This window comes from Saccopteryx bilineata, chromosome 1 (assembly GCF_036850765.1).
Source record: "Saccopteryx bilineata isolate mSacBil1 chromosome 1, mSacBil1_pri_phased_curated, whole genome shotgun sequence".
NCBI classification, from domain to species: Eukaryota; Metazoa; Chordata; class Mammalia; order Chiroptera; family Emballonuridae; genus Saccopteryx; species Saccopteryx bilineata.
Window position 1 is genome coordinate 222,907,870 of NC_089490.1, and position 25,953 is coordinate 222,933,822.

The following is a 25,953-nucleotide window of genomic DNA, read 5'->3' on the forward strand; positions in this document are numbered from 1 at the left end:
ATCAAATTATCCAAAAACCATTACATCTAAACTTTTATTAACTACTTTATCTAAAATATGAATGAGCAGCCAAGTACCACTATGTATTTGAGGAAAGCCTCTAACATTATGGAGTGTCTGAAACAGACACACAGAAAAAAGGAAACATAGGCAATTTATAATAAGCAGAGGAGACTATTTATAATACTATAATATTCTAATTATATTAGAGATTATATCATTAAGATAAAAATGGCCCACTATGTAAAACAATGAAAACAAGAAATAGCTCATAGAAATGAAAAGTGTAATAGAAATATTTTCTTAAATTCAGTAGAAGTTTTGGAAGGTGAAGTCAAAGAAATCTACCAGAAGTTAGAATCAGAAGATGAAGAGATAGAAAATATTTAACAAGTTAGATGGTCAATTTAACAGAGCCAAAAACCAATATCCAGGAGTTTCAGGAATAGGAAATATTGAAATGTATATGGCATCAAAGTATTTCAACATAATATTACAAGGAAACTTCCCTAAACTAAAAACAAAATAAAATAAAACAAAACTCTCCAGATTTAAAAGAGTTCATACAGCACAGAGCATGGAAAAAGGCCCTTTCCAAGGTCCACCATTATAAAATTTCAAAATGCCAGGGAAAAAATGACTATAAAAGCATTCATAAACAAAAAAGCAAGTCATTGGCTAAGTATTAAGAATGAATGTCATAGGGCTTTTCAATTTTAATGTTAGAATCTTGAAGACAGTGGAGTAGCGCCTCAAAAATCCTGAATGAAATTTAATTTCAACATAGATTTTTATACCTAGCCAAACTATCAAGTGTACGCATAGAATAACAGCATTTTCAGATGTACAGATATTTTAAAAATATATCATTCATATACCCTTTCTTATGAAAGTTACCTGGGTAATATACTTCCACCAAATAGCAGCATAACTTACAACCCAGAAAACAAGGAACTCTAATAGGAGCATGGGTAAGACTTGCTCCAACACAGATCAACCAGGAACCAAGAAAGATATATAGAGGGAAAAAAAATTTTTAAGGAACTGAAAATTTATCTGATGTGCTCTATTATGTAGAAAAATAACATTGACAGCTATTTAACAGATCTGTTTGGTTATTGTTGGGGGGAGGGGAATATCAGTTACCTAGAAAAATAAAGTATTAAAAACTAGGCAGTTAAGTCCAGAAATAATAAAATATCATATAATAAAATTAATTTAAGCAAAATAATTCTTATCTCTGTAGTGGAAAATATTTCTATAGTCATTATAATGTAAATGAACTACTGACTAATGATTAACCAAAATTGTTACAATGGAGGATAAGGTGGATATTTGTAAATCATTACCGAGTTTAATACAGGAAGCCAATGGAAAATGTCTAATACTGCACAAATCAAGAAATAGCATAGTAAATATGTCATTTAAAGATATGAAGATAAATATCAGAAGAGTAAATAGCTTCTTGGTGCAGATAATATCAACACATAATCTTTTTTTTTTTTAATAAATTTTTATTAATGTTAATGGGATGACATTAATATTTCAGGGTACATATATTCAAAGAAAACATGTCTAGGTTATCTTGTCATTAAATTATGTTGCATACCCCTCACCCAGAGTCAGATTGTCCTCCGTCACCCTCTGTCTAGTTTTCTCTGTGCCCCTCCCACTCCCCCTAACTCTCTCCCTCCCTCCCTCCTGCGTCCTCCCTCCCCCCACCCCTGGTAACCACCACTCTCTTGTCCATGTCTCTTAGTCTCGTTTTTATATTCCACCAATGCATGGAATCATGTAGTTCTTGTTTTTTTCTGATTTACTTATTTCACTCCGTATGATGTTATCAAGATCCCACCATTTTGCTGTAAATGATCTGATGTCATCATTTCTTATGGCTGAGTAGTATTCCATAGTGTATATGTGCCACATCTTCTTTATCCAGTCTTCTATTGAAGGGCTTTTTGGTTGTTTCCATGTCTTGGCCACTGTGAACAGTGCTGCAATGAACATAGGGCTACATGTGTCTTTACGTATCAATGATTCTGAAGTTTTGGGGTATATACCCAGTAGAGGGATTGCTGGGTCATAAGGTAGTTCTATTTGCAGTTTTTTGAGGAACCACCATACTTTCCTCCATAATGGTTGTACTACTTTACATTCCCACCAACAATGTATGAGGGTTCCTTTTTCTCCGCAGCCTCTCCAACACTTGCTATTACCCGTCTTGTTGATAATAGCTAATCTAACAGGGGTGAGGTGGTATCTCATTGTAGTTTTGATTTGCATTTCTCTAAAAACTAATGAAACTGAGCATCTTTTCATATATCTGTTGGCCATTTGTATTTCTTCCTGGGAGAAGTGTCTGTTCATGTCCTCTTCCCATTTTTTTTATTGGATTGTTTGTTTGTTTGTTGATCAACACATAATCTAACCAGCTAAATCAGTGCTCAATACTTATTCCCTGAGTTAGCAAAATCTGCCATGACACCAACTCCAACAATTAGGATTAGAAATGGGTGAAGGTTAGAACATGGGCACTGCCCTTCTTTGTTATGAGCAATTGAGTATTATTTAACATAAATTAGTCACATTACCTTGATAAGAAAATGTCGTTAATAATAAACGGTTACATCTGTCATGATTAAGAAAAACCTTCCTACAGTAGAGATTATAAACAAAGAGCAACGAGTCCTCCTTCCTGCATATCCTGTCCTTGGCATTGTTCTCCTGTTAGTTGTTCTGGTGGTTACACTTATGACTTGAAATATATTATATCTTTTTGTAAGTATAAAGAGCTATTTGGACTGGTCTTTGCCCAGTTGGGCCAAAGATGGCTGCATCCAACTGCACTGTAGACATTGCAGGTTAATAGTGTCCTTGAAGAGCAATGTACAATTGGCCTATGACCATTGCTGGTCTTTCATCCTCAAGCCACTATCTATAGCCAGGGAAGCAGCCCTGACCTAGTTGTGTGAGGCAAAGGGTTATCTAGCCAGTGGGAGTGTGGCATTTCTGGCAAGAGATTCCTCTTCTAACTGTTGGAGTTGGTGCCATGGCACATTTTCCTAACTCAGGGTGTAGGTGTTGAGCCCTGGTCCAGCTGGTTAGACTATTTGTTGATTTTGATTATCTGTACCAATAAGCTCTTTTTCTGGCACAGATCATCAGGAACAGGCAGTAATTTTTCATCTTCCTAACAAAAATGCTTTTTTGCATTCGGAAACTATAGTAAAGTTTTATTTAGGTTTCACCAAAATAGTGCTATATTGCAGAAATGTTACTGAATTAAATCAAGAACATTTTAGTCCTCAGTGAGAATCATAGATCCTTGGGCAGATCATTTTTCTACTTATCTCTATGCTGTTTTTGAAAAGTAGAGAAGAAATAATAATAGTAATAATAATGAAGCCTGCTGTCTTTAATTAAGCTCTTACTATGTGCTAAACTTAGATGGCTAAGTGCTCACCATTTAAATTAATCTGCACAGTAATTTTAGGAGCATGCTACAGTTATCACTCCCATTTTAGACCGAAGAAACTGAAGAACTTGTCCAAGGTCACAGAGTTAGAAAATGCCAAAGCTATATCTTCAACCCTGATCTGTGTTGACTCTTGGGCCTGTTGTCTTAATCTCTATATTTGACTGGCTTCCAGTGCAGCTTCTGAGTTTTTATTACATGAGATTAAGAAAGCAGATGACTTATACTTAAAACCTAATTATCAATGTAAGGTTATGTATGTCGTGTAGTGCATAATTTCTTTTAAATAAAATTTAGAATTTTACACATTTTTTTTCTGTCATTCTTTTTGTCTTCTCTCAATTCAAAATTCTGGAGTTCCCTTTGGTGTCTCCTGATACCTCTCCTTTTATTTTCATATATTCATATATTCTCTTTACATTTCAGTTTTAATATCTATATTGTATATTTGAATATGTCTCTACCCCTTGTGTCTGGAATATTGCATCTGTCTGTCTGTGATCTTCCTACGGGCAGACTCTGCCATCTTAAATTGCTCATACATATTGATACAGTTGTTGCTTTTTAAAGCACAGCTTCTCTCATATTGTATACCTGTTTAAACGATTATCTCATCATTCTGTAACTGAAAAGTACAGTTTAGTTCATCTAGAATTCAAGACCTTTCATAATGTGGTCTAATCTCTCATTCAATGAGTTTATGTGCCCTTTCCTTCTTTGCCGCTTTCCTGTCCATGCTAATCTATTTCTATCTGGCCTTTTAAAGCAAAGATTTTCTCTAATACTCATTTGTTGTTGTTTGTTGTTATGTACTCTATGTTTTAATAGTCTTTTTTGTATGTGTATGTCTTGTTTAACCAACTGAATGTTAGTTCCTGGGTGTAGAGACGGAGACTCTCTGAGTCCAATGTCTGGCATATAGCACTGTGTTAAAAAAAATTAATTTAAAAAATTTTAAAGTTAATATGAAATTTAAATTCTGTACTTCTTTGCTTTTGTTTATTTCACAAATATTAGACAAATAAAACTAGATTTTTTATTGTGTTTTTTCATCTTTTTAATTATGTTTAATTATGAGGTAAAATATATTAGTATAAATTTAACAGTCTAAAATATTTTAAAGAAACAACTTAGTTTTATTAGTATTCTAATCTGAAAGATACAGAAAATTTACTGAGTGAAAATGATATACTTATTATTACATAGCTTTTTATAATTAAAACAATATTTGAGAACTTATAATAAATTATTTTATTATATTGCTGGTAATATGTGGTTTTGATGAGGATAAACTGAATATTTATAGTGTAATAAATGTTTAAAAAGAATTATTTAGTTTTTCTTGCCTGATGTATTAAACATGGTTGGAAATTGTTCTGAAAACTGAGTAATGACATGAGGAAATTTGAAATGTACTTAAATACCAAGTTTAAAACAATCTACCTAGGCATGATTATTTTTTAAAAGGGATTGCATTTCTTGTATTAAATTTGCTGCTTGCTTTCTGCTGAATTTGAAAATGTTTCTACCCCTTACTTACCTTTTTTTTCTTGTTTTAATAGTATGAATACTTATCTTATTTAAAGAAAACTATATAATAAATTTTTTTACTTTAATGTATAAATTATTTAAAATTATGTTTTATGTAAGGCATATTTGTTTTGAAATATTTGAGTTTCAGTAAGATAAGGATTTCATTCTGAGGCCAAAAAATTAACAAATATAAAATTTCATATATTTTAGATGTTTATCTTTATTAATCTGAGATTTCTTTTCCTATTTATTAATCTATTGCCTTTATATAGTGCCATTTTAATGTAATATTATTTTAGCTCAGAAATCTTATGTACTTTAAATACTTAAAGGTTCTCATGCTGTATTTTTTCTAAATAATATTGAGCATCATACCTTCTTTGACACCTTACATTTTTCTAAAACATTTTAAATTATTTTATACTGTAATGTGGTTTTAGAAATATCCAAATAAAACCATAAGTATATCTTTCAGAAGGAGCCACATAGTTGATGTAAATCACTGCATGTGTCTGATGTAATCTCACAAACAACAATGTTACATTTTAAAAGCAGTGACATTTTAAGTTCCTATTATTTTTAAAGGGACCAAGCCTTAGGATGAAAGTCCCCATGATCTATTTTGATATTCTCACTTAATCATTTACATTTTTTAAATTAGACTTCATCTTATGATCCAAACAAGAAAATCCAAAAAACCTCACTAATGTGCATTTTTGGCTGTGTTCATTCCCTTTGTCATACAATGGAAGCTAGCCTAATTTTCTAATAGTTTTTATCACTTTGAAATTCATGGCAAAAACAAAAATGAGGTAATTTTGATTTCGAGAGCATGTGTTTTAGATGGGTGTTTTATTTCCCTCACCTCTCTACCTAAGGAAATAGAGAAACTGACATTGGAACTGAGTGAGAGCAAGCAGCACTTGGAGCAGGAACAGCAGAAGGCAGCCGGGGCCCGAGAGGAGCTCCTGAAACTGACTGAGCGGCTGGGCGATGCTGAGCACCAACTGCACCTCACCAGGTACTCCTTAATCCCATTATGCGCCGAAGACCCGATTCCATTCCGCTGAGTTCTGCCACAGGCTTCCGAACAGTTGTTAGAGTTAGTCTTAGTCATTCAATTCACACACAGCTTTCAGGCATATTAAGAAAAGTGGAGATGTGGTAAGCAAAACACCCAGACATGTGAATGATAAGTGTGGCAGGGAATTACTGATTTATCACAGAACCTTTCATCTACAATGCTCAAATATTTTGGCGAATCTCTATCAATATAAGCAGAATGACATATTTCTCCTACCACCACCTCTCTTGTTAATCCTATGTCTAATAAAAATGTTGTACTGAAGGTTTCTGAATAATATATTTAGAAAAATAATCAGATAGTGTCAGTGGTGAAAGAGACAAAATAAAAGCCATCCTGAGATGCAAATTGAGATGAAACTGGTACAAAATAAGGAACCTGAGTCCTAGGAGGTGTAAAATTTCGAGATGAAATTGATTGGCACTATACCTATTTAAACCATTGTTATAACCAGTCTTACACCATGATGGTTTCACATTACATTTTTATGAGATACTGTGATATGATCATCATTGTCATCAAACTTTAGGAAACATATAACTCAGCCCTAAATTACAGTAAGATATTTTTGGTAGCAAACATTGTATAATTTGCTATATTGAAAACACACACACACATATAAAAGAAATACAGCAGAGAAAAATTATAAGATTATAGATATTTCATATTATCATATTCACTTTCAGTTTTAGTATAATTTTTCAATTTTTAGGTCAAGGTTTTGAGTTTGTTAAATTTTTGAAGTTTTTAGGGAGAACTCTGTTTAAATACAACTGTAAATTTATGGTATTTGGTTTGGTTCATAATTTAGAAAAATACTGTGGGTCTTCTAATCATAGAGATATTTTGAATTGAAACTGAAAGGGGACTGATCCCTTTTACATTAAATATGACAACGTAATTCAGAGCACGGTATGATAACAGATGGAGAAAACACCACTTGAACAGCCTGCTTTGGGAGAAAAAAACATTTTAGAGGTTGGTGAACCTCCCAAAGTTTTAGACTAGTGTTAAGATGCCTCTAGTTCCGTTAAAATCAAACTTTGTTAAAAAAACATTTTGTTATGTTAATAGCCCAAATGGTTTGCCAATTTCCCTTTTAAACAATGAAAGAAAAAGAGAAGAAAGAAGGAGAGAGAGAGAGAAAGAAAACAAAGTCGATCATTTCTGTATGTGTGATATCTGGAAAAATCCCAATAGATAAAACTCTTTTATGAAAAAAATTGCTTAATACTGTAGAATAATAACTGTTCCTTTAATGTCCACTTAAATAAAGCGTTGTCCTTGTACAGCTGTGACTGTAACGTTAACATAGTTTCTATGGTTATTTAATCTTAGCAGTTTCAGAATTTCGTTTCATCGTGATAGTTAATAGTTTTTCTTCTCTGTCAGACTTCTATTGAGAACCAACCATTTGTGTGCTGAGCTCTGCTAAACCACAGAAATAGGAACAGCTTTTAATGTCTCAGTGTGGCTGAGCTTCAGTAAATAAATATTAATGCTACTTTTGCCCCCTTTGCCACCCTGTCTGATTCCGAGAGTTAATTTCTGAAGTCACAGTCCATGGAGAGTTTTCCTGTACGGTATCCATTTGTACTGTCTGACAAGATCAATTTCTTGCAAGGAGAGCATATGAAGATACAACTGCTGAAAGTGAATAGTGGTAACTAATCTCTTTGTTCTGAAGAAAAACAGTTTTGCTGGCTTCTGTAGAAAGCTTTTTCTACTGAGCTTATTGACACCAAGTCTTAAAAATTTAAGCCAGTTTTACAAGTAATAAAACTTAATTACCTATTTTCTTTTTTAATTTTTGATTTTTAAATTTATTTTTACTTTCATGGCAATACCTGTTTTCCTAGCACAATACTCTTTCATAAGCATTTTATACTTTGTCTATAGCAGTATTTTATAGAATTCGTAAATGTGAAGATGTCCACAAAAAGTGCAATGAACGATGTGTGTCATCATCTCCTCTTTGCACTGAAAATGTGACTTGGTTGTGGGGTTACATATTTCTGATACACTTTGGATTTTTTTTTTAAAGTTTGCTTCCCCTCACCATTCTTTACTGACTCAATATACTCAAGTTTGTGGCTGGAAATGTTATATCTTTTTTTCCCGGTAATACCAGCTGAAAGAAATAAATCCCACACCGTTAGCTCTTCATTTAGTCTTAAACATTTTGAATGTCATATTCTAAACAAAGTTGAAAATTGAATATGAAATCCAGGTTATAAACTAATAATGAAGTAAGGGCCTAAGTCTTCCAGGGCAAAGAAAATTGAAAAACAGAAATAGAGCCTGACCTGTGGTGGCGCAGTGGATAAAGTGTTGACCTGGAAATGCCGAGGTCGCTGGTTCGAAACCCTGGGCTTGCCTGGTCAAGGCACATATGGGAGTTGATGCTTCCTGCTCCTCCCCCCTTCTCTCTCTATCTCTCTCCTCTCTCTCTCTCCTTTCTAAAATGAATAAAATTAAAATAAATAAATGGTTTTTTAAAAAAAATTTTTTTAAAGAAAAACAGAAATAGAAGTCTGTAGATCAGACTTAGAGAATAATCTATCACTTTATTGGCATTTCTCCTTATTGCTTAACTGGACTTAAAAAAAATAGAAATTCAACGTTAATGGAAGAACCCAACTGGTAAACATAACATTTTCTTATTCTACAAATATTTATTGGGCACCTACTATCTTTTAAGTATATTGCTTGGCCCTTAACATAGAAAAAAAAAGACTCAGGTCCCACCCTTAGGTTGCTCACACTTTATTAAGGAGATATATAGCTGTATCACCTATATCTATATCTGTATATTTATATCTATGTCATCTATATCTACATCTATATCTATGATACATCATAGATATAGATGTAGATATAGATATACAAATATATATATAGACATATACACATATATGGGTATATATATGTTTATCAGACATTATGTAGATATAGATATACACATATATACATACACACATATATGGGTATATATATATATACACACACATATATATATATATGCACTATTATAATAGAGTGCAATGGTAGAACCAGTACAATAATTATTGCCACAGGAGCGCATGGTAGGGAGAATTGGCTCATTTTGCATTGGAAGTGAAGGTGACAGTCAGAGAGAACTTTCTGGAGGAAGCAGTATTTGGTAATTATTTTGATTGATAAGCTCATGAATGGGTAGTTTTCCAAGTGGGAAAAGGTAGGGCAAGTGTCCCAGCTGGAGGGAACAATATGCAAAGACATAAAGATGGGAGAGCATCAACTCTACAGTCAGTTTAAGTGTCTGGAAAGAAATAAGCCTGGAGAGAAGGGGTCAGGGACCAGAGGAAAGGCATGTGGGCCACATTCTGGAGTTTGGGCTGTTCTGAGAATAATGGGTTACTCTTGCATTTTAAGCAGGGCTTCCAACTTGATCATCTCTTTTGGGTTGGGATCCTGGCTCAGACAGCAGTGTGGAGAGTGAACTCAGAGAATTAATGTAGGAGACAAGAAGATCAGTTAGGACAGAGCCAGCAACTACAGCCCAAATTTGGGCCCTGTCTTTATTTTATTTTTATTATTATTTTTTAATCCTGAACTAAGATAATGGTTTTTATACTTTTAAATGGTTGGGTTCTTCCATTAATGTTGAATTTCTATTTTTTTAACTCTAGTTAAGCAATAAAGGAAATGCCAATAAAGTGATAGATTACTTTTATACTTTAAATGGTTGAGGGGAAAATGAAAAATAATGTTTTTGATACATGAAAAGTATACACCCATAAATAAAATTTTACAAGTCACAGCCTCCATTGTGTTTTATGTTGGCACAACTATGGCAGAATTGAGTGTGGTCCTCAAAGCCTAAAAAAGTTTACCAACCCTGAAAAGGCTGTTTAACTCAAGAAGTCAAGGGAGCTTGAATTATGATGGGTTCAAATGTGTATTTGAAAAGATAATTAAAAGGCACTGGGAAAATAGATTGGTTGAGGAAGAGATGATCGGCAGAGACACATTTAGACTATAAGCACCATCATAGTCCTGGGCTGTGACTGGCAGTAAAGAGGAGAGGAGATAACATCTTCAAGAGGCCCTGGATAGAGAATGAAGCAGGCCAGAATTAAAGGTGACTCAAGAGTTTCCAGCCTACGTTAACTGGATGATCTACGCATCCACCTAGGGAACCTAAAAGGTCTTGCAGAGGAAAAGAATACTTTCTGTTTCATAACTTGGGTGGAGATGCCTGGTGTTGGTGTTGTGAGAGGAGAAGGTCATGACTAATGGCTTAGCTCTGGATGCTTTTACCGAAAGATAGTAGTTCTAGCCAAAGGAGTTTGCACACACCTAGAGAGGACCATGTTTTTAAAGTACTGGTGAAAGGAGTCAAGAAGGAGACCAAGAAGGGGTCTTCAGGGTATAAGAAAAGACTAAAGAATGGTTCAAAGGATGCCTTGGTGAAATAATTAAAACCATATCCTTTTCTTAGGGGATACCCCCCCCAGGTATTCTAGGATTGAGGAAACTGAGTTTTAGTATCTCCCCCAGGCATCCACTGTCTTTGCAACTTCTGACAAATTACTTTGTTCTTTGAACCTGCTTGCTTACCTATAAAATGAGGTTAGACTACATGATTTCTAAGTTTCCTTTAGCTCTGATAGTCAATGAGCCTAACAATAATTTAAGGCAGTGCACTATTCAGTTCCTATTTCCAGATGTTAGGTATTTAAGTTGTTTGGTGTATTCTTTAAGATATTTTGTTAGTTTGAAGTTCAGAGAGATTTCATAGCAATGTCCCTTGTACTCACCATTGACATTCATCCTAATTTAGGCTGACCACCCCAAGGGTTATAAAAATTGCCTCTTAACATTCTTTCAATTTCTTTTCCAATCACTGCCAAGTGAGTATTTGTGAGCAGGGCCTTGACTCTGTCACTTGCTCTCAAAACCACCAATGGTGGCCTGCCAACTCTTACAGAAGGGCCAGACCACTCAGCATTACAGGTTCCCTGATGGCTCTTGACCTTCTGGATTTATGTTATCACCACCGATTCCATCTTCTTGCATGCTGACTTCCAGCCAAACCTAAGCAGATGCAGCCCCCTTTAACCTTTGAACTCTTCTCCCCTTTTACTGTTCCCTACACCTAGAATACCCCTTTAACCTTCCCTGGCCCTGTTTTAATATTACCCCCTTTTCTAGGTATCCCTGAAATCCTGACTTTTCCACTGTAGCCCTCCCTAATGACCCTGCAAACATGTCTCCCTGGGTCTTCCTCCCCATTTAGAGCTGAAGGCACTTACTACCTACTGAGTGAGTGAATAAATGAATGAATGAATGAATACTCTGAAGTTTTTTATGTAGTACCCTTCTGGAATGTCTTATTCTTTAAGGTGAAGGAGAGGTTTTATTAATATTGTGTTTTTCAGAGTACCTAGCTCAGTCCTTTGCAAAGAGTTGGAGCTCAGTAAGTCATTGTTAAAGAACTGGTTTATATAGTGTGAGTTTATGACTATTCATTCAAAGCCCAGTATGTATGAGTATGCATTTGTTTCTAAGATAAATGATAAGATTTGGAAGGGAGATTCCAGATAAATACTATGGAGACAGAGGGACAGATAACTTCTTACTGACCTTGGTAGCATTGGGATAGAGAAAAATGAGAATGAAGAACATCCCGTGGGAAGTTCCAGGGAGGAGATGACCTTTGGGAAGGTGCCCGTGTGTACATGAGAGTAAGTTAAATTCAAACAACCTGTCATTTGAATATCTAAATGTATCTGTGTCTGAGATTAAGAATATATTTACTTTAGGTTCTGCTCGGTACCATGCTATGTGTAGTAGCTCTTAAAAAATACAAAATAACAGATGATACTCTCCCTGTTTTACAGTGAATGCACCTAAGCCACAGAGAACTAAAATGATTCATATAAGGTCACATAGCTGATCTGTTATGGAAACAGGTTTTGAATCCCAGCCATTTGCCTCCAAAGTCTATGCCATCACTATTCTGTGTGAGTTAGTAGAGAAATGGATTAATGCAATTGGCCCCCAAAACACAACTGAGAAAACCAGTGACATAAATTTATAATAGAAATAAGTGTTGGCTGCTCCCTTATACACTGGTACAAATGCAGGCCAGTGAATTTCAGTCTTGGCTTGGGCTCTTCCTAAGAAACTGTCCTTTGGCTTGTCACTTGCCTTAGTCATTTCACATGTTATCATGTGGCTATCCTTTTCCTTATCCTCTTCACTTCATCTGTAGCCAAGCAGAGTGACTTTTTTTTTTTTTTACAAAAAGTGGAAATTCATTCCTATTTGTTTTTGACATGTTCAAAGATCTTTGAAGAGCTGCAGGATTTAAATTTCTCTCACAAGTCAACCATTTTATTTGCATGTGGGCCAATTGCTTTATGATGTGATGTTTAACATTTCTGAATGTCTCTGTGGTTGTTGTTAACTACATACTGATGCAGACACTCTTCTCCATACCTGTGACACATGTATCAAAACATGCTCCTTTGAATCCTGCGTCTTTTTCTCAGGTCTGATGTAGGGGGAGTTCCTACAAGAAGCCTTCTGTTTATCTCCCAGAGAATTTAGAAATGGAATTGTCTGAAATGCAAATGGGAAATTGGCCTACAATTGAATCTGTAGGCTTCAGCTCATATCAGCGGGCTACCTTTAAAATTGTTATTTCCCCTTTAACACAGCGTTTTCCATGATGAACTTCAAAGAATTTCTCAGAGCAGGTATCTAAGTGAGGTCCATAAAATAGTGTCATGCTCTGATATTTGTGAACCAATTTGGAAGATCTGACCTACGACTTAGAGAGAGAGCAACCTGAGTATAATATTTGTATCTTTTTAAAAGTGAGAAAGGGTACGAAAAAGAAGTCAGCAGGTTGCCCTAGGACGATGCTGGTTCACTTGGGGAGAGGGGATTAAGGCTTCTTAATCAGAGAGGGGAATAAAGATGGACAAATATACAATGATGGAAAATGATTTGACTTTGGGGATGGGTACACAACTCAATCAACAGTTAGGTGCTAGAGAGATATTTACCTGAAACCTATGTACTCTTATTGATCAATGTCACCCCATTAAATTTAATTTTCTAAGTAAAATTATAAAAAAATTATCAGAGCAGTCTAGAACATTTAGTTTCCACCTAATCACTATTGTAAATGCTTTCTTGAATGGAGCGGCTTGACCTCTCAGCTCCCCAGTGTGAGTTCAGACTCTTTGTTTGAGGTCATAGAAATACAAATGGGGGGAATGGATTAGTTGGATAACCAGACCATGTAAAATCCAGGTGCAGCTGGCCTGATGGTTTATTTCTTGGACCAGGGACGACAGGCAACACCAGCTTGCTATCCTTTTCTAACTCATTTGCAGGGCTGGACTTTGGTGGAATGTTGGCTCATTTTTACAGGTTCTTCCACACGGTGGAGTCACATCCTTCAATCTGAACTGAAGAGAAGGGAGATGCCCTTGATTTCAGACTGTAGGCATGTGACTTCTAACTCCTCCACTTCCCATTTCAAAACCTTCAGTTCAGATTCAAAGCTGAGTCACATGCACACACGCCCTTTGGGTTCTATGGCTGGCAGGCTCCACCGAACCCCAGAAATAAGGGGAGATGCTCTTCCTAGGGGAAGGGTACCAGGGATCCTGGGTAAATTAAACAGCATGTGTCTCCTCTGCTACCTCTATTGGCTTTTTTAAAAAAATACAATCTCTGATTTTCCCTTTGACTAAGGCATGGCTTGAAGAGGGAAGAACATTGTATCTCTGTTCATGTTGATCTGAGTGGTAGTTTCCATTGTCAACATAGTATCAGTCCAAGGAGGCATGGTCAGCTCTTCACAGGGTCGCTCTGTAGTTTTATTTAGAGAATCCTCAGAATATAAAGAATAGAGATGTGAAGGGTGCATAAATGAACATCCAGCACATGCCAAGCGCTCTGCCTGGTTTCCTGCAGCAGAACTGTGTTCAGGGTGGCCCACAGTGGGCTGGGTGTTACCTGTCTGCAGCAAGAGAAGTACAAAAACAGAGGGTTTGGAAACTTGTGTATCAACTTTAAATTGCCACAATATCCAAGTGCATGATCTGTGGGCTACATTGGATATCTTTTAAATTTTTTCCAGTAATTTATTTTTCTAAAATGTATTTTCTGATTACAGTTGAACTCTATTTACAATATTATCTTAGTTTCAGCAAATATTCAAGTATTATATTCGTGTATATCCTAGTAACTAGACATTTATGTAACTTTCAAAGTGGTCCTCTCAATAAGTGAAGGGCCCACCTGACACCATAACACCAGAGTTATTACAATATTATTGACTTTTTATTTCAGGTTATAAAACTAATACTTTGCCTAGGATCAGAGAAATATTTTTAAAAGATATTTTACTCAAGAAGTTTGAGACATCCTGCCTTCCCAAATCCTACAGCAAGTCCAGGGAAACTGAGTCTGGGGGAGATGAGGCACAAGGGCACGTCGCCCGGAAGCAGGAAGGCCCACAGAGGGGGCAGGATTGGAACTGGGTACATCAGACTCCGGGACCTGTTCTCACAGCTCATGTTCACAAATGAGCGCAAAACATATTTCAAAGCTTAAAAGAAATACTTCTATGGTTGTAGAATCTCAGTGCATAGGCCAAGAGACCTCTTTTATCTCTGTGTCTCCACCAGTCATGTTTGGCCTCAAGCTAAGTTGAGCAGTTTCTCTGTAAACATTGAATAAATTTGCCTCTCCTCTTCATTGTAGGGAAAATTAGGAAGGGAATGCTCCTCTTCAGAGGACAACTAACTCGAAAGACCAAGCTTGCAATGCATCTTCACTTGGAGACTACAGTATAACAGTGACAGGGAACTTGGTCTTTTTTTTCCTTCTGAGTTTATTGAAGAATTTTTAGTCTAAAGTTCCCTTTAAAAGTTCAGCTCGCCTGACCAGGCAGTGGTGCAGTGGATAGAGGGTCGGACTGGGATGCCGAGGACCCAGGTTCAAGACCCTGAAGTCACCAGCTTGAGTACAGGCTTATCTGGTTTGAGCAAGGCTCACCAGCTTGGACCCAAGGTTGCTGGCTCTAGCAAGGGATTACTCGGTCTGCTGAAAGCCCGCGGTCAAGGCACATATGAGAAAGCAATCAATGAACAACTAAGGTGTCGCAACAAAAAACTAATGATTGATGCTCCTCATCTCTCTCCATTCCTGTCTGTCTGTCCCTGTCTATCCCTCTCTCTGACTCTCTCTCTGTCACATAAAAAAAGAGTTAAAAGTTCAGCTCGTGTTTTTCTTCTTGTACTCCTTTCAGAAATAAAGGGGCGAACATGTCAAAAATAATTTTAAATGGATAGATGTGCCACCAATATCTTCAAGTCTTAAAATAGATGGCCTTGGTGCTGTTTTAAATTGTGTCCTCTTTTCCTTGCTTTACCCCTTATCAGAAGGAACAGGCTGTCACAGAGCCAGGAAGAAAAGGGCTTTCATTTTGCTCTGATGGTCAGCACGTGGCCTGAGCCCCACTCTGCTCCACCTGTTTGATGACCTAAGAACCCTGGTCTCCATGCAGCCCTTGGCGGGAGATGTTCAAAGCCACAGGCTGCCAGGGACTGTGTCTCTGCAGGCTCTGCTTAATGTTCCCTGGCTCACTCTCTCTGTTCTTTGAAGCCCAAATGTGCGTGCGATGAAATCGTCACTGGAGATGTGCTCTTCCCCCCTGCCACCCCAGCCCGCAGCTTGGAGCGTGGTGGTGGCCGCAGCCAACTCATTTTCTGAAGAAGCCCAGAGGAAGCTGAGAAAGTATGGCCCATACCACTCTCCTGACTCAACAACAGTGAACATCAAGTTCAATGAAAATAGGAGGAAAAAACCCTCAAAAATATAGAATTGTTATCCTAGTAACCTATGGTAGGAATCCTTTTCCAAAAGCTCTGATCTTCCAAATTAATTTACAGTGAAAGATGTCTGAAAATATTCATCATCGTAACGCTGTTTAATTTCTTCTCCAACACCTCTTCTTAATTGGAGGTGTTGGTGAGCTCAATTTCAACACATTCCTCACTTATTTAATGATTCCCTAATACCTGCAAGTAGATTGTGACAGAGATTTGTTGATTGACAGATCCTGGAATGAAAGCTGACTTGAAGGAATCTGAGAAGAGGTTTGGAGAATCTCCTGTTCTCCTCAGTGCCCGTCTTGGGCAGTGTTCCTATGGGACCACAGCTCAATTCCAGCAAACACAAGGGCCTTAAACTACTACTCTGTTAGACTGGCTGAGCAGAGAGTATGGTTCCCTGAATACAGTTCCCCAGAAACACAGAGTGGGGACCAAATGGGAGAAACATTTGGAAGCAGCTTGTAAAGGCAGTGTCCTGCTGAGGGGGAGAGTGCCCCACCTTGACTCTGAGTGACCTCTCCTAGTTGGCATAGGTCACATTTGGGAGAGCTGAGCATCCCTTTGACCTGCAGTGGGCGGAGGGGTTGGGGGTAAGGAGAAACAGGCATAGTACCAAAGAGATTCTTCCATTGAGAGTACCAGTGTCTAAGTAATGCATCCTTCTGTCACCCACACTGTGTCTACCTCCAAGAAGCCTATTTTTGACCAGGAGGTGTATCAAAAGAATGCACCTTGTGTTGAAGGAGTACTTATTATAAATAGAAATATACCAACAAAAGAAGTATATAAAAGAAAGTAACAAGTCACTGTTGAAATATATGCAAAGGGTGGATGGAGGCTGGGGTTGTTCAAGGTGAGGCATTGGAAGTGGGGTTAGCAGGAGTTGAGATTTGCTGGTTTTCTGGAAGCTGATGTGAAGTGCAATTCACCAGGCTGGGCATCACTTAACCTTGATATTCTCTAGTCCTAGTTATTTCCGATTATCTTCTGTCACCTTGGAGAAAATCTTCTCCTGTACTTTATTTCCTACATATCTTAGCTGTGATTTTGTGAGGGTGTATATGAGAAGGCAAACCACTGACACTCATTCAGAATTTTGTAAATGCGGTATCGCTCATCTATTGAGGGATTCCGGCACTATTATCATATTATTATATGAATTCATATAAAGTAAACTAAGAGCAGTCACAATGCCCTAGAAATCTTTTAGGGCAATAGAGACATGATCAAATGACTCAAGCCTTTTCTGGCAAGGTAGAGATTTTGGCAAATGAGGGACAAAAAGACAGTTTATGGTTACATATAGGGTTCCTATTCTCTAATTCTTAAAGCGGCTGTCTGTCTCTGGAGGAAAGCCACATGCTATTCCTGATAGGAACTGTTTTTCAAACCAGGTCTGATGGAAGCAGCTTTGCTTTGCTGCTCTGATGGCTGCTCTCTATTCTTAACCTATTTCTGCAACAAGGCATTTATTCAGAACGATTAGCCAGAGAATTAGTCCACAATGTGTGGATTGAGGAAAGATTGTAATCATATTAAAGAATAATAAAAGTCATCGGCAGTAGAAATGGACCCATGTCAGAATCATAGAGGAACCTAAATCCTGCATTCAGACTGATTTGCACAAAGAAAGTAATTGCCTGTTAAAAGTGGAAGAAAGAATGACAGCACAAGAAAGTCGTGTAACAAACTTTTTAGATGCTGTTTCCTATGTTTGCTTTTCATTAAATTCAGGAATGGTTTGTGACTATGTTGTTGTGATTCAGTCAACATTTATTCCTATCTGTTTTTCGCATACAAAGGCTTAGAGATGCCAGGGAAAAAAAACCGTTAACGGAGAATTAACTTCTTTGGCATGCTTTCCTACTGATCTTCCAAATTAAAGAAAATGAAATGGGCAGAAACAGAGTGTAGATTACCTCCTTTTTGTCAAAAATGGTGGGAATTTGAAAATTAATAATAAAAAAGGGAACAGATGCAGGAACATGCCAGAGGGAGATTAATGTGGAGAGTGAAATCTGTGAGCAACAAAACTGAAGCAAACTGAATCAGCGGGAGGTGGTTGTACAATCAAAATCAGGATAAAAGAGAAATTACAAACAACCCTGCACTTGTCAAAGTAGTAGTAATGAAATCCCGACTCTGCCAGCAGCGAGAACCTGTGTTAGCACTTTGGGGTAAGGATGGTAGCCGGGTGCCAGGTAGGAGGGCAGTGTTAGGTTGCTGGGCAGCAGCCATCTTGTATAGAACAGATGGCACCGAAAGCTGGCAGGGGAGGGGCTCCTTAGCAGAACTAATCAGACAGTAACAGATAGGGCAGCTGGGAAGACTGACCACAGAGAGGGAGTCTGCGGGGTAGCTGAGTGCCATGATGTTTGCAGTGGTGTGCCCATTGGTCTGAGATAAGACCTTGCAATGTCTTTCCCATCTTTCGGAAGAGCTGAAACTTTTGTTCGGAAGGAAAAATTGAGTTGCATTGTCTCATAGTTGAGGGGCGGGGTGGAGATGGGCATCAGAATAGACGGAGGAAGGAAGGAAGACCCATCCATCCATCCAGGGATATGTTGTGTGAGTTTTTGATCCCAGCTTCCATGGGACTTTGATTTCTGCTGCTTGTGTGGCTCTGCCGTCCTAGATTGTACAGTGTGGCTCATGGACTGATCACTTTATATATTTTGTGCATCAAAGACTAACAGTATCGATCAAGGCCACTGTTAAAATTAGAAAAGACTTTTTGATATGCTTCCTACCACATATCTTTCACAAATAACCCCCCCCAAAACAACCATAAGATACATGCATTTATGCTTAATAATTGCTCATAACTTACTTAAACCATGTTTGATTCATAGTCACTTGCCCTTTTTTTTCCTTCCCTGTGTAACTGTGGCTTGAACATAAAAATGTGAAGTCTAATTCAGAGCCCCAAACCTTAAACAAAAATTAAGCCATTCTGAAAGAAATAAAAGGAAAAAAAAACTGACCTGTTCAATTTAGTAACTCAAGAGGGAGTCACGTTTTTAAATATAGAATGAGGGCATTCATGCTAAAACAATTACTTTAACAAAGAAATCCAGATCTCCTACATCTGTTTTTGAACTGGTATATTTCTCTTTTTGCAGAAGGTTTGTAGCTTGGCCCAATTTATTCATTTTGGAGGGGGAGGGAAACATTACCAGGATTTGAAATAGGTGGTATAACACAGCCATATGCTATTTATGCAGCAATTTCTGCAATAAATCTAATTTTGTGCTGTCAAAAAATTAGACTTATTTGATATAGCAGCACATTAGTAAATGATTGTGGCAGATTTAAACTTGTCAGTTAGACTCTCCCTACTCTTAACAGAATCTTGCAAATCCATTTTCCCTCTTGATCAAGTCTGTGAAAATGTCTCAGTTCTTTGTCCTGCAGTCCTGCAAACATTTACACATCCAAAAGAAGGTCTTGCCTCAAGGTAATCGAGGAAGGGGGTGGAAGAAGGAATATCCTCTGTTGTTAAAAGACTTCATAAATAAATAGGCAGAACAATCAATAAACCAGAGAAAACTGACAGTATTTTTATCATATATAATTCTGAGAAAAGTGGAACTGTTAGTCTCATTCAAAGTGCAGAGAAATTAAGGCCAGTTCTTTATGAAGGAGTTTAAATACTTTATCTGCTGTCCTACATCCATATGCTGTTTTAGAACTGGTATTAAAGAACGTGATCCACGTCAGCTCTTGTTTTCTCCTCCCAGCACTCTTGGAAACGGCTTTTCTCTTCTCGAGTGCAACTTGGCAACATCACTTCTATGCCACTGTGTTATTTTCTGTAAAATGTGTGTTTCAGGTGTTGGTGTGAAAACTAAAACTTTTTCCTAGCTTCTCTATTTAAAAGATGATCTAAGCATATTACACATTAGTCAGATAAATATAAACAGGATTCTATGAATGTCTGAAATTATCTAGTTGGAAAAGTCATCAGATTGTTTCCCTTTCCTTTTTCTTTCGTATTTATGGAAGGAAAGTGTGTGTGTGTGTGTGTGTGTGTGTGTGATGTTGCATCTGTGTGTGACTGTGATGTTGAACTGTGTGTTTTCCATTTGTTTATGTTCTTACCATAAAAATTTTCCCAAACGTACGTACTGGTGTGTTTTTGCAATGCGATTTGCTAAGTATGGAAGAGTTTCTTCATGGTGATGTAAGTAGCTCTATTAAGCTAGCAATTAGCTAATACTTCTTTCGTTTAGATAGCAAATCAGACCATGGAAGTGATCAAATTACCAGCACCCTTTCCATGCTATTCAGAAGCAGGGATCCAGGTAATCAAACTGCTATCAAGCACCGATTACACAAAAGGGAAAAATACCAAAGTATTGAGGAACTTGCTGGGTTAATTAGATACTATTTCTGAAATTTTCTCTGCAGAAAGAGAAATTATTTAGAAGGTATGTTTTAGAGAGATGAAAGAAAAAGCACCTCTGAGAAAACATGTTTTGTGTTCACAATCCATAAATTATGTTTTACACATATTACATAAGAAGGATTTGTAGCAATAGGGTATTTTGGAGATGAGTAGTCAAATTGAAATGAAGCACTTGTATTTTAAAACTTGTTTTTCTTTTGTTTTTGCTTTTATATTTAGCATCACAATAATTTAACACATTTGCAAAATTGTTCTGGTTAAATATATTTTTAAAAATAAATAACAAGTATTTAATCAATCAAAACCTTAAGATTCAAATTTTAAATTGCATAGTTTTTAGGCTGCTTTTATTAATAAAGCCTGCTTTCCATTTTATGTCAATGATAAAAGCTTGCATTATTTTTTCCAAAAAGCATTTAGAAAATTTTAGACCTGATTAATTTTACTTAATAAAAACATAGGTGATAAGATTAAATCTGGAGATAATTCTTCATAACTTAACACAATGTTATGAATGAAGTACTATTTAATTCACATTCATCTTCACATTTGCTCTGACTAAAATTTTTGCCATTTTTTTCCTCCTACAAAGTGATCTCCCTTTTCCTTAGTAAGACATTTGAATCGAATAATTGGTTTTTCTTTTTCCTAAAGAATATGATGTCTAAACTACTGGAAAATAATTCAACATAAAAAAATAATTCAGTATAAAGTGATTTTTGTATCTGATTTATAAACAAAAGTGAATGCCCAGTAGCTATCAATGCACAGAATAAATTCCATTGAGAGTATAATTTTCACCTAATTTCTAGGAGTTGTTTTCTCAGAATGGCCAATTAATACACTTTCAATTTCTTTAGGTAGATTATGTGCTTGTTTGGTAGCATATATTTCAATATTATTTAAGCAGGACTGTTTATTTTTTAAACAGTAGAATTTAAAATATGCATGCATTGATTTGTATAGTATGGGTTAAGGTTTTCAAAGCAATGATGGAGCTGTGTGTCAATATGTAACTTATAATTGAAATGGCATGTATTTGTACATTTTAAGCATTTCAGTGTAAAATGTCTTAATTGGACTACTCTTTCACTTGGCTAATTCATTAGTGAAAATATTTATTCCTCAAGTTAATGCTATATAGTATGATGCAATTTTTATATAGTGTAAGCTTGTTTATGATATTTTCATTTCACTTTAAAACTTTCCTTTTGCTTCTTACACATGTAGTTCCTACTCGATATAATAAGAAGTGCAGACACACATGAAGGAAATAGACATCTCAGCTGTCTGGTTTTACAAATGATCATTAAAACACCCTCTCTTCCTCCTTTGACTCCAAATTATTGTCTTCCCGAACCCAAAAAGTAAATTTCACAAGTACATTACACAACATAACTTTATCTTCTGCTGGGTTGCAGTAAGGATTTAAATCCACGCCGACAGTTCATTTGACAATGACCTTGAGGGGCTTTGCTTCTTGAAGAAGAAAGCAGAAGCTTGCGGTAAACAAAGTTCACTTCTGACAGATGGATTGAATGACAGAAAGGTTGCGAGTGCCAGAATAGCCCTGGCAGAGGAGGAAATGTTCAGTGGAATCCAACAGGAGAGGAGGTGTGAACAGGTGCAGGGTTGCTGACGGAAGGGGAACCAGATGGAAGGAGCCAGAGCCAGTTTATTTAAAGGAAAAGGCAGAAAACATTGAAAGGCTGTGCGATCAGTGGCTAAAAGTATTCATAGAGGAAGGTAAAAATTCACAAAGCAAAACTGCACAGTGGGGTAGCTAACAGTTAGCATAATGGTAGTAATTTGTGAGTTTAGTTTGGAACTTGCAATTGAAATACATTTATCTTCGCTCTTGACACCATCAAGTAGAGAAATTTGAAAGTTGTTTATTTTTTTAAGTTCCTAAGCTTTCTTTTTTTTATCTATCCATTAATTTAATTTTTTCCCAGCCAGAAGCTTCATTGTGATAATACTAAAATTGTATTGTCAGCGAGGAAAAGAAAAAAAAATAGATAAGTGGTTAACATTCCATTCAAATTTATCTTGTGATGCCTCATTTCTGTTCACATATGGGAAGTAAATGCATGCATTGCTGGGTGACATCTGTAATAGCTAAGAAATTTGCAACATTAGAATAGATATTGTTGGTTGCTTTCATTGTTCTGAGTCTCTGTTCATTTTGCAAAGTCCGGTTTGTTTGGGTTGAAGTAATGCTTTCTGAAATGATCTGCAGGTTAATTTCTGTTGCTCAGGTTGTCCTGCTTTCCATTGACTTTCAGTGACCTGCCTTCAGGCAGACACCTGCAACCTCAAGTAGCATCGACAATCAGAACAGTAGACAGTGGGGCAGGGAGGAGGACTTCCCTATTTCCTGAGAACTATTAAAATTAAGCTTTCTCTCTGCAAACCAAAGACATCCTTGCTAATCATCTGCCTGGTCACTTGCACGCCATTTACGTGGGCCCTTGTCTATCACTGTTGTCCTTGTAAACTTTTCTGCATTACATTAGTGATAGAGAGATGCCAACAGAGGAGGAGCTGTTACAAAGCCATCGCCAGGGAATACGATGAAAATGCACAATTATTTTGAGATTTGAATGATCTAGTGATTTACCCACAAGAATTTCTGCACACTTTTCACAAAGAGTGAATATTCAGAGTACAACCAATGAGCACTCTATTCACATTTCCCCATCTCAGAGCAGCCTGGATCAAAAGAACATTTGACTAGGGTCGGGTATTTGGGGACATTTTGATTTTAGACAATGTCTCTGATCCCCGACATGATTTTGTCAGTGTAAAGAGAGAACTGAAATTTGATTAGCAGTTATAGATGTGTACTTATGCCTAAGTGGTTATGGAAATCAACAATTTTGGTCTTTTTTTTTAAAACTGATTGAGGCTATATATAACTTTATTTGAAAGAAAAATGATTAAGTGATTTCTTGTGATAAGAGAAATTGATAACCTGTGTTTTAAAATCAGCTTCAAAATGTGCCTTTTTCCCCTCATTTGTTACAAAGTTACCATCTAGTAGATGTTCTTATTCATCTAGAATTTTACATAGACTTGATTGGACTAACTTGCTTTCACTGTAATGTACTGATGCTGCCATCTCTTCCATCATAGTTACTGACTAACCTTCTATAGTAATGCTACTAGCTGGTGCTACTGTGCAAGATAATACCATAAACCTCACTGAACTATGGGATTCAAATTGAAAGGTAGTAAAAAGAAACTGCTACAATTAGTGCCATCACTTGATATTTATACCACAAATTAAATCGCAAGCTCTTTATAGGCAGAGCTAATAACGTCTCCGCTTTTTGGCTAAGCTCAAGTTAGGTAGAGCTAATAGCTTTCTGGAAAGATGTACACTTAGTTCTACCCAATATAGTGTCTTACAGCATGAGGGTCTTGATTTTTTTTTTTTTTTGACTGAAAGGATAACGGATGAATTGCTGTTAACAGGCATTTATTCAACATTTATTTAGTGCATGCTCTATTCCAGCTACACTAGGCACTGTAAATTTTTAAATGAATAGGGCATGAGTCTTCTTTATAGGTATCCTATGACCTAGTGGATATGAGGTTAATTTAACTACATTGTGTGTGTTTGTCAGTGTGTGTGTAAAATCTAACAAAAAATATATAGAGTTATAAACTTTTCTTAACTTGAGATTATTATGAATGATTTAATGAACTACCTATCTAGTCCAATAATCACTATAATACACTAAGCAACTTGCCCAAAGTCAACAGTTATTTCAGTAGAAGCTAAAAGTAGATTCCCTACCTTCTTGTTCTTAGTCCAGGGTTCTTCTCTGTCTTCCATATTCAACTTCTTTGCCTTCATTGATAATATGACTTTTCTGAATAAACCCATAACGATCTTTCTTTAGAAGTCTAGCACAACCTGTTGCTAAAAAGAAAATAATTTTCTTTTTGGACTTTGGCACATGGTAACTAGTTTTTGAAACAAAAAAACTAAGGGCGTTAGCTCATGAACAGCAATTATAACTCCTTAGAACACTCCTGGGGTTGGTAATTAAGACAGCTCCCTGGACACACTGCTTACTCCATGATGAGCATATTAGTCACATTATTAACTCAATCTCCAAATGACCTTTTCAGGTAGACTCTCCCACGAACCCCATCATACAGATAAGAAAACAAGTATATAGAGGTTAATACCTTGACCTAGGTAATAGTGCTTGCTACCCAGTGGTGGAGTTGGGATTTAAGCCTAGGCAGTTAGGTTCCAGAACAGAGTGTAATACATTATATAAATTTACTTTGATAGTGGGTAATGTGAAAAAACAGACTCTGGAATTAATTCCTTTTGGAAAGTTGAATCAAATACGTTCTTAACAGTAGGTCTGCTCAAAGCCTTTAATATGCTAACACATAGAGTGATTCTTTGAAAGGAGTTTAATTTTCAATGCTTTCCAAATTGTCATGATTTATGGAAAATTTTCTGTTAAACTGCCACATACCTTTCAAGAATTAGGATTTGGGGACTAGACTTTGGGAAAAACTAATCTAAATTATTCTGTGGTAGGACAACTGAAAGTGACCACGTGGAAATCATTTGTTTTCTACCTTATTGATGCATTTGAAACTTCTTTCCCTGACACCCCCCCCCCCCACCTCACTTTCATTCATGAACAAAGCAGGTAGGTAGGTAACTTTCTATTAAGATTTAGTCAGGCCTCTAAAGTGGATGTGAGAGTTGGGAAGCATTTTTTTACAACTTTTTTAGCTTTTATTTATTTATTTTGAGAGAGAAGAGAGGAGAGAAAAAGAGAGAGAGAGAGAGAGAGAGAGAGAGAGAAGGAGGAGGAGCAAGAAGCATCAACTCCCATATGTGCCTTGACCAGGCAAGCCCAGGGTTTTGAACCGGCGACCTTGGTGTCCTAGGTTGATGCTTAATCCACTGCGCCACCACAGGTTTCAGGCATGGGGAGCATTTTTGACCATTACTTAAACCAGCAATTTGCAACCTTTTTTTATCTCATGGCACACATAAACTCTTAAAATTCTGTGGCATGCCAAAAAATATTTTTGCTGACGTGACAAAAAATAGGCATAATTTTTTTTTTTTCTTTACATGGACAGAGAGAGAGAGTCAGAGACAAGAATGGAGAGAGATGAGAAGCATCAATCATCAGTTTTTCATTGTGACACCTTAGTTGTTTATTGATTGCTTTCTCATATGTGCCTTGACCGCGGGCCTTCAGCAGACTGAGTAACCCCTTGCTCGAGCCAGCGACCTTGGGTCCAAGCTGGTAAGCTTTAGCTCAAACCAGATGAGCCGTGCTCAAGCTGGTCAAGCTGGTGACCTCGGGGTCTTGAACTTGGGTCCTCTGCATCCCAGTTCGACGCTCTATCCACTGCGCCACCGCCTGGTCAGGCAAAATAGGCATAATTTTGGTTCATTCACACCAATGGCTATTGTTGTGTTGGCTGTTATTATTTTTTAATTTGACAGTCTAAGGGAAATAAGGTCAGTGCCCCTGACTAAAATAGTCAGATATTGCAT

General features: G+C 36.8%; 1 protein-coding gene across 7 annotated transcripts in view; it reads left to right on the forward strand.

Annotated features, from left to right (window-relative positions):
- The window catches only part of SDCCAG8 (SHH signaling and ciliogenesis regulator SDCCAG8), a 246,613-nt gene that overhangs the window by 103,181 nt on the left and 117,479 nt on the right, over positions 1–25,953 (forward strand). For all 7 annotated transcript variants that reach the window (XR_010726186.1, XM_066236694.1, XM_066236702.1 and 4 more), the window contains one exon: positions 5,890–6,032. Coding sequence is in view for 6 of the 7 variants with exons in the window: in XM_066236694.1 (XP_066092791.1) it covers positions 5,890–6,032 (143 nt within the window). In the remaining variant the exon portion in view is untranslated. The remainder of the gene's footprint in view (positions 1–5,889; positions 6,033–25,953) is intronic.